The sequence below is a fragment of the Cololabis saira genome, chromosome 6 (genome assembly GCF_033807715.1).
Source record: "Cololabis saira isolate AMF1-May2022 chromosome 6, fColSai1.1, whole genome shotgun sequence".
Taxonomy (NCBI): domain Eukaryota; kingdom Metazoa; phylum Chordata; class Actinopteri; order Beloniformes; family Belonidae; genus Cololabis; species Cololabis saira.
Genome location: NC_084592.1, coordinates 40,898,636 through 40,912,291, shown reverse-complemented (window position 1 = coordinate 40,912,291; position 13,656 = coordinate 40,898,636). Strand labels below are relative to the sequence as shown.

At 36.1% G+C, this 13,656-nt stretch overlaps 1 protein-coding gene across 1 annotated transcript in view; it reads left to right on the top strand.

The window, feature by feature from the left end:
• The window catches only part of mgat4a (alpha-1,3-mannosyl-glycoprotein 4-beta-N-acetylglucosaminyltransferase A), a 70,217-nt gene that overhangs the window by 43,750 nt on the left and 12,811 nt on the right, over nt 1-13,656 (top strand). Inside the window, exons 4-8 of the mRNA XM_061724142.1 lie at nt 2,766-2,899; nt 2,968-3,014; nt 5,959-6,072; nt 8,983-9,058; nt 12,457-12,571. Coding sequence (XP_061580126.1) covers nt 2,766-2,899; nt 2,968-3,014; nt 5,959-6,072; nt 8,983-9,058; nt 12,457-12,571 — 486 coding nt within the window. The remainder of the gene's footprint in view (nt 1-2,765; nt 2,900-2,967; nt 3,015-5,958; nt 6,073-8,982; nt 9,059-12,456; nt 12,572-13,656) is intronic.

Sequence of the window (13,656 nt, the reverse complement as noted above, 5' to 3'; positions counted from 1 at the left end):
CAACTTCCCATGTAAACGCACTCATTATCATACATATTTACACTAATCAGTTTCACACAATAAACAATAACACAAACTCTGTGTAACCGAAAAAGGAGCAGACTGAAGCCGAAGCTTATTTTTGCAGATCGTGTACCTTCCAAAAGATAACCCAGTTTATCAGTAATACAAAAGAAAAGAAACTTTACTCTAAATCGCTCTGCATAATTAAATTATAGTCAAATCATTTTGCATTGTAATCCTTAATTATTTTGTCTTTCAATATTTTTTTAAAACTCAACAGAGATCTACCGGTACATAATTTCAGTTCATCACAAAGTCCATTCCATAATTTGACTCCCAAAAATGAAATACATCTGCATTTAACATTAGTCCTCACATAACATGTTTCAAAGACCCATAGCCTTCTTAAATTATAACTTTTTTCTTTTAATCTAAAGAAATGTTGAATACGTTGAATGAAGTAGGAAGGCTTTTATTCTTAACTCGAAATTATATTTCAAACATTTTTAAATAAACAATATCTATGAATTTTAATGTGCCTGACTCTATAAATAATGTATTAGTAGTATCGTGATAAGAAACTTTATTTATTATTCTTTATTTATTAAAGTAACTTGTTTTCATGCCTTCAACGGTCTGTAGTTTCAGTTGGGTGTCGTCTTTTTAAATTATAACTTTCTCAATGTTCTCAAGATACATCCCTGGTCAGGTGCTTGCTATTTCATACCCCATAACATTCTTCAGTTTTAACCCTGATAAACAATAAAGCTAGATTCAAAATTAAATTAAGAAAAGCAGTACTTAGCAGGGAAGTCAGTTTTAGTTCGGTTGTTTGTTCTGAAATTCTTGGTTTATTCTGAAATTCTGAGTGTGTAAAATGGAATTTTTGTTGTTGTTTGGTTCTGGCTGGTTTCAAAAATGTAAGGGTTGAATTCCATCACATCTCAGATCATTTTTGTTTAGATTTAGTTATTTTTTAATGGTAAGGATTGTATTTTATTGTTTTATGTGTGCAATGTTGGACCCCAGGAAGCATAGTCTTCACTGCAGTAAAGGACTAATGGGGATCCGTAATAAATAAATTAAGGACTGAGTTAACATTTTGCCAATACAAACTCATTTTCGTCCATTTCCAGAAGATGTGTGTATGATCTGCCTCCACACTCCCACACAGTCTCCAACAGTCCTGTTGTGTAGCTGGTTGCTTGGATTTTATCTTTGGTGTTATGAAGTACAGAGTAAGGTTTTTCCAGCAGAACTCTCTCCATATGAATTAATTTGTTGATGTACATCGTGTCTCACATATATGATACCACTCCTCTGCTTCCCATTTAGCTTTTATATAAAGTGTTGATTCTCTCCTGCTCTCAGTCAAAGCTTCATAAAAAGCAGAAATAGGCCGAAATCCTTTGTTATTTCATAATAACTCCAATCACCTCATTTGATAGATTTGCTTGGTCTTATCTCTTTTGTAAAATAGTTTCTCAACTAGACTGTTGATGCTTTTAAAAGCTCAAGACTCACCTTTTTAAATTGGCTTTTAGTTTATTCCTTTTAGTCTTTCTTGTATAGCCTTGTTTTAACTAGCTGTTCTTGTTGTTTTAACCCAGGTTTTATGGTTTTACGTTGTTCTTATGCTTGTTTTAGCATGTCTTGCTTTCTAGACCTACTTTTAGGATTTTATGTTATACTTTTAAACTCTTTTAGTGTGTATTTTAACTAATCTTATCCTGCTTTCTTTTAGCTTTTAGCTCCATTAATACTAGTTTTATACTTTTTAACGTTCTATGTAAAGCACTTTGTGTTGCACTTTATACATGCGTGAAAAGCGCTGTATAAATAAAGTTTGATTTGATTTGAAATATCTAAACAAGTCTTATACAATTGTTGAAATTTCATGAATTAGTAGATTATAGTATTCTGCAAATTATGTTTAAAGCTCATAAGAAAACTTTACCAATCAACATTCAGAAAAGATTTGAAAAAAGAGAAAGCAAGTATAACTTAAAAGGAACAGAGATCTTTAAAAAACCAAGATTCAGGACTAAATTGATGGAACGTTGTGTTTCTGTGAAAGGAATCAGTTTATGCAAAAATCTGAACAAAGAAAACAAAGAATCCAAATCAAACATTACATTCAAAAGAACAATTAAAGCCAGTATGTTAAGGAAATATAATGAAATATGTTAGTTACGTTTGATTGACATACCCATTGTCATGAAAGGTATAAACATGGTTTGTTGTTGTTGAATGGTATTAACTGAATTGTAACTTGGGAACTAAAAAGGAATGTGACTGTCTTTGTTGGCCGGCGGCTATTTTATTTTAGTTTTTTATTTACTTTGTTGTTGGTTTTTAATTTTTTAATTTACGTTCTTTGTAAATTGATTTCTTGGGAAAAAGGGGCAGATTAAATAAGATTCTTCTTCTTTCTGCTCCCTTTCATTCACAATTTAGGAACGTTTGTGTTTATATTAAATTGTTTGTTGTTTTATTTTATTGATGAATGAAATAAAAAATAAATACATTTAAAAAAATATATTTATATATATATTTTTTACTGTATTTTCTAAGTCTAGTGGACCCACGTTGAAAACTGTCGTCCTTCCTACCGCCATCTGTCCATCTGAGCGTCAGGTTTTGGGTTTTTTAACGTGGATTTAGGCCAACGTAATCTTTTATTGACTAACAGGAAGGATTATTTGATTTTGGACTCGTTTTGATTGAATTGCGACTCACCTCAGACCCGGTCTTCCTCCTAGTTACCATGGTGATGGGGATCCCCACTGTGAAGCGGAAAGTGAAGTCCTACCTGTCGGAGACGCTGCGTTCCCTGATAGACAAGCTGTCGCCGGAGGAGAAGCTGGACTGCGTCATCATCGTGTTCGTGGGAGAGGTGAGGTCTCAGATACGGCACCGGTTGATCAGATAAATGAGATAAATAACCCGTCTCCCCCCCCACAGACCGACCTGGAATACGTTCACAGCGTGGTCGCCGACCTGGAGAAGGAGTGAGTAAACCTGCCGCTCTTTTCTTTTTGGATCAAAGTATTTTTTATTCACAAATTTTCAAATATATATAACATACGACGGAGTATTAGGGCCAAACTAAGACAAAAAAAAATGTGAAATTACGAGAATAAAGTCATAATATAATGAGAATAAAGTCGTAAAATTACGAGAATAAAGTCATAATGTTGCGAGAATAAAGTCGTAACATTACGAGAATAAAGTTGTAACATTACGAGAATAAAGTCGTAATATTACGAGAATAAAGTGGTAATTTATGAGAACTCTAATAGGAAAGCAGTCTTCTCCCTGTGTTAAAATGAGGAATAGTGAGCATCTTGTGAAGTTATATTTATATATTTATAATATATTTAATATTACAACTTTATTCTCGTAATACTACGACTTTATTCTCACAACATTATGACTTTATTCTCGTAATTTTACTACTTTATTCTCATATTATTATTACTTTATTCTCGTAATTTCCATTTTTTTTTTGTCTTAGTTTGGCCCTAATACTCCGTCATAATAACAAACACAATAACACAGTAAATAAATACAATTCGTACATGAAACAATCTAATCTAGTTCCTCCAAACCTCCCGACGTCCCCCTCCCACAAATACTGGACCATCAGTAAATTTATGGAGGTAGATTTGTTTCTTAATTATTCAATCAAAAAAAAGATTGCTTCAATCAAAAAATATATTTTCAATTTAAAAAAAAATCACTTCAATCAAAAAAATTTATTTCAATCAAAGAAAAAAAGTGTTTGAATGCAAAAAAATATTTGAGACTTTTATTTGATTGGAAATGTTTTCTTTGATAGAAGTGAAGTTTTTTTTGTTTGAAGCAACTTTTTTGATTGAAGTAGTGTTGTTTTGTGTTTCGGCCATATTATGGGTAGGACATTTGTGTCTATCTTTTACAAAAAAGAAGTTTCTTCCAAAAAGAAAAAAATATTTTAATCAAAAAAATCACTTCAATAAAAAAGAACCTTTTCAATCGAAGAAAAAAAGTGTTTGAATGCAAAAAAAGTATTTGACACCGCAAAAATTGCATTTGAACACTTTTTTTTGATCGAAAATATTTTTTCGATTTGAAGTGATTTTTTTTTTTTTTTTGATTGATTGAAGTTAAAGTTTTGAAGTCTGTTTTTTTTTTTTTTTTATTGAATCAATTTGACACAAACATCCCTCAGTGGGCGGATGCTTCCCCATTGGTCGGACCATAGGGTTTGATTGAAGTGACTTTTTTTTTATTGAAAATATATTTTTTGATTGAAGCAATCTTTTTTTTGATTGAATAATTAAGAAACACATTTACCTCCATATAAATGTACATACAGCCAGACAGAGAAAGAACAAAACACAAACATACAAATAAGGTAAACACCAGTGGCGGCTGGTCAGTAGGGGGCGCTAGGGCGCCGCCCCCATCAAATCAAGAGAAGAAAAATAAAGAAAACTTGCTATAAGATGCATATAATTATTAAAAGAAGGTGTTATTTCAGTATGTTGGTGACTGTCAATAGTAATTAAATGTTGTTTAAATATTTATTTGGTTCCAAAATTTTTTTAATTTTATTTACTTCTGGAAGTAAGGGGCGCCGGTCAAACAGAATCCAGTGTAAACTCTCCAACATTTGATAAACACGTGACCTGAGGATCTTTTAATTGGTTTGAATTAGATTTGTAAAGGAAACTCTCAGTTATCAGCAACGAATCAGCGATCAGCATCATGACTCGTATGTTGTTTTTTTAATCTAATGTGATTGGACAATTCATTCCCCGTCTTTTTTAGAAAATCAAACTGAACGGCACGAACCAGATTTTTATGTTTGTTTTAAACAGGTTAAATAACACCTGCTTTTGAAATGATATTTGTTGATCAAATATCTGAAATAAAGGAACGTTATCTTTTCAAATAATATGAATTCCAGACAGAACAATGGAAATGTTCATGTTTTTCTTCTCTCTAATGTGTAAAATAAACTGAACCCAAACCAGGAAGAAAAAAACAATATAAAATAACAAAAGACTTGTTGAAATGTTAAACCCCTACTTTATGTTCAGTTTTCTTTTTCTACTGCAGCAGAACTGAACTGCTTCACTAAAACTTAGGACCAATAATCCATTGTTGGATGGTTACATTTTTCAAAATAAAGATTTTTAGCACCAGCCGCCACTGGTGGACACACATTTGTGTTACCTAGATATATTAGTAGCTGCTGTGCCTTTTACAAAGAAAATAAATGGCTGCCAAATGGCATAACATTTTCCGGTGGATCCTCTTACAGTATATCTAATTATAAAGAGATACAGGAGGACTCAAAGGGAAGCAGTCAAAATTAGAAGCCACAAAACCTCTAAGCTGTAAATACCTGTAGAAATGTGATTTATGAAGATTATATTTCTTTTTCTAGCTGTATAAAAGAGGCAAACCTATTTTCCATGTAGAGGCTAGATATTGCACCTATTCCATTTCTTGCCCAGACATCAAAAGCTTTGTCAAACGTATGATTTTTTTTTTTTTTGTCAAACTTTTTTGTGACTACGTTTACATGCAGTCAAAATTCGGGTTATTGCTAATATTCCAGTTACTGAAACAAATTCCTGTTCCTTTTAATGGGAAAATCCCGTTAGGCTTTACATGACCAAATATTCAGGTTTTAAAAGGAGTAACCCAGGGGTCATTTTTGGGTTTTTAAAAACCGGAATATGAGCAAATACCGGTTATTCTAAGGGGTTATTGGTGTTTGCATGGCCGTGCAAAACCGGGTTATTGCTAATATTCCAGTTTTAAAAGGGTTATTAACTGCATGTAAACGCAGTCACTGGTGCAGCATGTGAAATATCAGTGAGATTAAAGGTCCTTCTCAAATGACGGTTTCATTAGCAGTAAAAGTATTGGAGTTTGTCTGTGACGGAGCTGCTCTCTCAGGTTCTCCACAGAGCTGAACTCGGGCCTGCTGGAGGTCATCTCCCCGCCGGCTGCCTACTACCCCGATCTCAACAACCTCAAGGAGACTTTCGGAGACTCGAAGGAAAGAGTGAGGTAGGAAAAGCACGACGGGTGCGACTGCTCGTGTCTAAAGTTGCTTTCGTCCACGATAATTGTGACTAAATATCGTCGTCAACGAACCTTTATCACCTGAGGAAAAATTATTTTTAATATTTAAAAATAATTAAATATATAATGACAAAACATTATCACACATATTTACACTAATCAGTTTCACACAATAAACAATAACACAAACTCTGTGTAACCGAAAAAGGAGCAGGCTGAAGCCGAAGCTTATTTTTGCCGATCCTGTTCCTTCCAAAAGATAACCCAGTTTATCAGTAATACAAAAGAAAAGAAAGAAAAGAAAATTTACTTTAAACCGCTCTGCATTATATTATATTCAAATCATTTTGCATCGTAATCTTTAATTATTTCATCTTTCAATATTTTTTTAAAACTCAACAGAAATCTACATAATTTCAGTTCATCACAAAGTCCATTCCATAATTTGACTCCCAAAAATGAATTATTTAACATTAGTCCTCACATAACATGTTTCAAAGACCCATAGCCTTCTTAAATTATAACTTGTTTTCTTTTAATCTAAAGAAATGTTAAATACAAGTAGGAAGGCTTTTATTCTTAACTCAAAATAATATTTCTTATGTTTTTAAATAAAAAATATCTATGAATTTTAATGTGTCTGATTCTATAAATAATGTATTAGTAGTATCGCGATAAGAAACTTTATTTATTATTCTTTATTTATTAAAGTAACTTGTCTTCATGCCTTCAAAGGTCTGTAGTTTCAGTTGGGTGTCGTCTTTTTTCATTATAACTTGCTCAATGTTCCCAAGATGCATCACTGGACAGGTGTTTGCTATTTCCTCTTACAGTTTATCTAATTTTAAAAGAGATACAGGAGGACTCAAAGGGAAGCAGTCAAAGTTAAAAGCCACAAAACCTCTAAGCTGTAAATACCTGTAGAAATGTGATTTATGAAAATTATATTTCTTTTCTAGCTGTATAAAAGAGGCAAACCTCTATATAATGCAATCTCGTAGAGGAATAAAAACGAGACTAAAATGTAGATTACAAAATAAAAACTCTGTTAAAATGTGTCTTCATTTTCGTTGACCAAAACGAGACGAAATGTTCTAACAAAGATCCTTAATGTCCATGTTTTCAGTAGCATCTTTGGATACACTTTCCTACATAGACGTGGAAACGAAAACCCAATGTGTCGTCGAAAAAGAAAAAGACTGGGAGAAATGCGGAAAAATAAATATGTTGTAAACTCAAATTAGAGTCTTCTGTATCTGAGATGAATGTATTATAGAGTCTATATGGTAACAATAATATAATAATAAGATAACTTGAATTGAATTGTAAAAGACTTTTAGTCGACTGAAACTTGACACGACTAAATGGCGAATGAACGTGACTAAAACAAATAAAAACTAAAATGATAGCTTGACCCAAAGACTAGAGACTAAAACTAAAATTGAAACAGGCTGACAGAAACAACACTAGTTGTGTTCGTCCGATTCCTCTGAGACCTGACGGTTAATTAGGGGAAGAAGAAGTGACATGTTTTTACGGAGGTTGTGGAGGAGGCAGCGCTGAGAGGATGTGATGGAGGTGAGCGGTGATGAGAAGCTGGGCGGATGAGTCAAGAGGAGGTGGGAGGGAGACTGTGCTTAATATTCCACAGGCGTCTGTCAAAGTCAGATCAAGGTCGGCTTCAGCGGCGCTCGCTCTCGTCCTCTCCTCCTCTCATCCTCTCATCCTCTCTGCTCGTCTTTTCTTCATAGACGGCTTCATTAAGAATCTATTTCTGGTGCGTTGGAGGAACGTACCGGGTAATGGCCCTCCGGAGACCTCCGCCACGTTTGTTTGTGGGCGTTTGTGAACACGGGTGATGAATCTGATCAGTTCGCGGCTCGTTACTCGATACGCCTGCGTTTCCCGTTCAGCCGCGGGTCACATGGTCCGGCTCTCGGGCCTCCGGGAGATGGAACCAGAATCATGCAGATGGATGTAGTTGTACCATAGCAGCTCTGATGTTGACTGGTTAGTCCAGGGGTGTCAAACTCATTTTGCTTGGCGGGCCGGATTTGACCAATTTTTTTCTCGCGGGCCGCACGCTCAAAATAACAAAAACGGTGCGATTTTTTTTTTTTTTTCTAATTCTTTTTTTTTTTTTTTTTACTATTGTTATCTAATCCAATATCAGTTTAGTTAATTTTAAAGCAAATATGTACTTTGTTTACACTCTAATTATGTAAAATATCTTTCTTCAGGATATTTTCTTGACATTTCTCGTTTTTTTCAAATTATGTAAGATACTTTAAATTTTACAAAGATAAACAGAAACAAGTATGTTTTTTTTATATTTTGCTTTTTTATAGGAAATTTAATTAAAAGCAAAATCTTTCTTATTACATCCGATAGTGTTTCTTTGTGATTTAGAGATTTTTCCAGTACAATTAAGTGTATTTATTTTAAAAAATTGGCGCGGATATTTACGCCAGTGTGCTGAAAAAGTCAGCACTTCTCTTTTAACTGTTTTACTTTGTCACTATCCTCGTATTCAAAACTGAAATTCTCCGAATAAATATCTTCTATCATCTTTTTTAGCAGTGATATTTTTCCTGCGAAGATATATATACAGTAATAGTAGTCAGTTAATAAAAATAAACGACCGTCTACAAAGAAATAAAATCGGCAAATGCATTCTAGAAAAACTAAAAAAATGTTGAAAACTGCTCTATTTGTGGAATAACGATGGATTTGTAGAAGAAATGTGCGGCCCGCGGGCCGCACATTTGACACCCCTGGGTTAGTCACTACGGGTAAAAGCCTCTGCAGGATGATGAAACTGCGGCGTGGCGGCGTGATGGCGGTCCGAGGAGCGTAGCATCAGGATGTCTGATCTGATCTCTGATTTCTCTTTAGATGGAGGACGAAGCAGAACCTGGACTACTCCTTCCTCATGATGTACGCCGTGAACAAAGGCGTTTACTACGTCCAGGTAGGACCTGAACCTAAAAAAACGACATTTCTACACCTTTAAAGCTGAGGTAGAGGTTCCTGTTGACAAGACAAAAACACGATCGATCCAACGCCTCGTTAGAAACAACAGAAAAAGAAGAGGAAATCTCTGTAAAGCCATCTGGGTCTCCGGCAGTGGAGATGGAGGTGGAGGTGAAACTGGAGATGGAGGTGGAGGTGGAGGTGAAGGAGGAGGTGGAGATGGACGTGAAGGTGAAGGTGGAGATGAAGATGAAGATGGAGGTGGAGATGAAGGTGGAGGTGAAGATGGGGGTGAAGGTTGAGGTGAAGGTGGAGATGGGGGTGAAGGACAAGGTGGAGGTGAAGGAGATGGAGGTGGAGATGGAGGTGGAGATGAAGGACAAGGCGGATGTGAAGGTGGAGGTGTTGGATATCTCTGCTCTGGACTGGATCCTGACATGTCAGTCCCTCCAGATCTGAACAACTCGCTGAATTACATCATTTCAAACTTAAACAACACAACATTCCTGCTTTTCCTGCTGCTTTTGTTCTCATAAGATTACAGAGTCTTTATCGTAATTGTTCATATTTCACATGACAACAAACAAAACAACAAAATTCCAGGTGCTTCATCGCAGGTCTGGTCCTTATATAAAGTGCAAGATAAGTAAAAAAAATATATAAATATAAATATGTAAAGGAAAAAAAACCAACAACTCCTAAGAACGTGCTCATGTGCAGCAGACTAGTTTTCTGTTTACTTTTCCACACCAGCGTCTAAAATGTCGCGGGGCAGGTGCATTCTGGGAACTCCGTCATTGACTACGTTTACATGCAGTCAAAATTCAGGTTATTGCTAATATTCCAGTTACTGAAACATTCGGAATATTCCGTTTCCATGCGTGAGCAAACAGGGTTATCCCTGTTTACATGGTAATTAATCATTTGGGATATCTGGACCAAACCAGCGACGCACGGAGAACGTCATTACGCAATTACCGTCATTCACTTCTTCTTCCTGTATCCAAATTCAAAACAACAACAATAACAGCAGCACGGTGGATAATGAACAGCCCAGTAGAAGTCGTTTTTTTTCTCGGCCCTGTAATTCGCCTTTTTCAGCGTCTTCCAGCGGTGCTTGTTCTGGTCTGGCGTTCGTACAAATCCTGCTTCGTGCAACTTTTCGCTCACCTTTTTGTAAATCCCGCTATCCCGGTACTTTCTACCGTCTACAAATGACAAAATGTTCATATCTTTCATTACATTTATGAAGTGATTAGTCTCCTCCTGGTCTTGCGTTTCTCCATGTTTATAAGAACTTCCTGGACTCAAAAGACCAAGATTCCTTGCGAAAAGAACATGTGCTGAAAACAGATTCCTGTTCCTTTTGATGGGGATATCCCGTTAGGCTATACATACATACAACAGAATAGCAGTTTAACAGAAAAAGTAAGCAGCTTTTTTCAATAAAATAAGCATCGACCTCCCATAACTAGGCCTGTTTTGAAAAAGATCGATTTTTTTTTCATCATTACATTTTCCCCGGTGAACTTTAATCCCAGTAGTCACGTCATTTAATTCACACATGGGCGTAGTGTGAAACTATCAAACAATGAAAATGGCGTCAAAGAATAGCTGCAGCATTAACAAAGCGCTGGTTTTTTTAAAACTCCGGAAAGGCTTAAAAATGTGCATTTTTTCTGGAACTTAATTAATAAATTTTGTTATATATCATTTTTAATAACACTAACCCAAATCCTAATCAATTCTGAATCTTAAGAATCGGAATCGAAACGATTGCTGACATTTGAATGGATCCCCAGCCCTGCTCATAACAGCACATCTCCTTTAAGTCAAGTACAAACTCAACCCCAAATCCTCCCATCACTTCAGGACGAGGTCCAACCCTCTCACCCGCTCTAATCCCAGCTCACCATGACGGGCTTAGGCAGGCCGTGGTCCGGGGAGCAGACCGCGCTCAGGGGTTGTCCAAACAGCCGTCCCTGCGTGGGGGAGAGGGACGTCGGGGACAGGGGCAGGCTGTCCAGATGCATGTTGGAACCTCTCCAGAAAGGCCAGTTTATCAGCGACCGCTTTCTCTTGAAGGTCTTGGACTGACCAGGCTCTGTGAGACACGGGGGGTTGGAGAGGTAGATGTTACAATCACCGCCGGTCACTCCAGAGTAGGGGTGGGTATTGGGAAGGACCTCACGATACGATACACATTGCGATATCCCGATTATGCGATATCCGGATTATTATATTCTACATAGTTCACCGAAAAATTAAAAAATGCATTACACAAGTTGTACATATGTACATCAGATGATAGTGATGGATCTTAAAATCCAAGTTGTACATATGTACATCAGATGATAGTGATGGATCTTAAAATCCAAGTTGTATATATGTACATCAGATGATAGTGATGGATCTTAAAATCCGAGTTGCACGTTCATCAGATTATAGCGACAATTCATGGGACAAGCTGAGTCAAAACAATGTTTTATTATAACTATACAAGCTAAAGTTACAACTTATTTGTATATGTTTTTCATATTATTTACATCATATGAAATTAACATTAAATTTAGTATGAGGTTGCTTTAATTATGTGGCAAATGATAATAAACACAAGAAAGATGGTACTAAAACCAAGGACGGGCACAGTGATCAGTCAGTATAGATATAAATCCATAAATAAATAAACCTCTGTCCATTATTTGTCCATTTTTTAAGGACAGGCAATTGTGTTATATAAAAAATAAATTATAAAATGAAATAAAACGTGAAATAAAACCTGAGCTCAGTGCAGGAAGTCCCGGGGTTAGTAGAGAGTGGCAATGCCCAGGACTGTCACTTAGGTAGGAGCACTGAGTGATATAATGGGAAAAAAATCGGGGATAAAAAATATTTAAAAAAATAAATAAAAATAAATAAATAAAAAATAAAATCGATATTCAAATTTTGAATATCGATATTGAATCAGCTGGAAAAGTATCGCGATATATTGCCATATCGATATTTTTGCCCACCCCTACTCCAGAGCGTGGAGAACAAAACTCCAACGGTACAGCCTAATAGCTAGTATGTAGTAGTATACGCAGTCATTGTCCTCATGTGTCCTGCGGCCGCTAGTGTTTGTTTTCTACAACTGTATCATTTCATCCGTCTGTCGTATTCACGCTGGTACTGTTTCTCTTACCTGCTGTCACGAGGAGGGAAGAGGTATCGTCCGTCCGTCCGTCCGTCTGTGGTTCAACTGCTGCTCTAGTCTAGTCAGATAATAGGGTTGTCTAGTAAACATAGAGGAGTCTTTGTGCTGCCCCCACCCCACATCTCCGTCAACAATGAGCCCCCGCTGCCGAGAGAAGAGACTCTTCCTCTGTCCGTCTGACTCCTCTGTTCCGTCTGCAGCTGGAGGACGACATCGTGGCCAAGCCCAACTACTTTGCCACCATGAAGAACTTCGCCCTGCAGCTGTCGTCCGAGGACTGGATGATCCTGGAGTTTTCTCAGCTGGGCTTCATCGGTACGTAGGGCTGGGCCATATGGCCTTTTATTAATATCTCTATATTTTTAGGCCATGTCACGATACACGATATATATCTCGATACTTTGCCTTAGCCTTGAATTAACACTTTGATGCTACAATCACACCAGTACAGGACTGTCTCAGAAAATTAGAATATTGTGATTTTCTGTAATGCAATTACAAAAACAAAAATGTCATACATTCTGGATTCATTACAAATCAACTGAAATATTGCAAGCTTTTTATTATTTTAATATTGCTGATCATGGTTTACAGCTTAAGAAAATATCCTATCTCAAAAAATTTGAATATTCTGGGAATCTTAATCTCAAACTGTATCAATCGTATCAATTCCCATCCCTAATAGTTAGTTAGTGAGTGTGTGGTGTGTGTGTGTGTGTGTGTGTGTGTGTGGTGTGTGTCGCTGAGTAATCTTTCGTGAAAATCTCTGATAAAAAGCACGAACAAGAGCGCAAATTCAAGCATACTAGATTCCCGAGGGAATGATGTCACCTCCCTTTTTGCGGGAAAAAAAAATCCAACCTGATGACTCACTGAAAACGTGTTGATGTACGTGTCAACGTAGATACCGGATCTATAACCCGCAATGTCAATTATGAAGATTTATGCAATTTTACTGGATTGTTATGTAATTTTTCCAAACAATTTAATGGATTAAAACTCTGGGACACTAAATGCAGGATATGTAAGTGAAACTATTCCTGTTTAACCTGCAGAAAGAAGTATTGCTCTTTTTTATTTGGTTGTAATTGTACATATATTTTGAAAATCAAATGCAGACGGGAGCGCCGGAGCGGGCCGTGACGTCACTCTCCTGCGCCGCTGGGATTGCAAATTCGTTTTCGAATTTTGACCACTATTTTCCGGGCAGAGCATGAAAAAGAAAAAGCAATGTCCTCTTTGTTTTCTTTTTGATTATGACATGAAATGTGCAGCGTAAAGAATAAAATTAAAATGCAGATCGGATTATATATTATTAATTTGATTTTTGACTCAAATAATACAGCCACATTCTTAAAATGACAAAGCATTTCTGCAAATGCAATTTAATTTTCAAATTT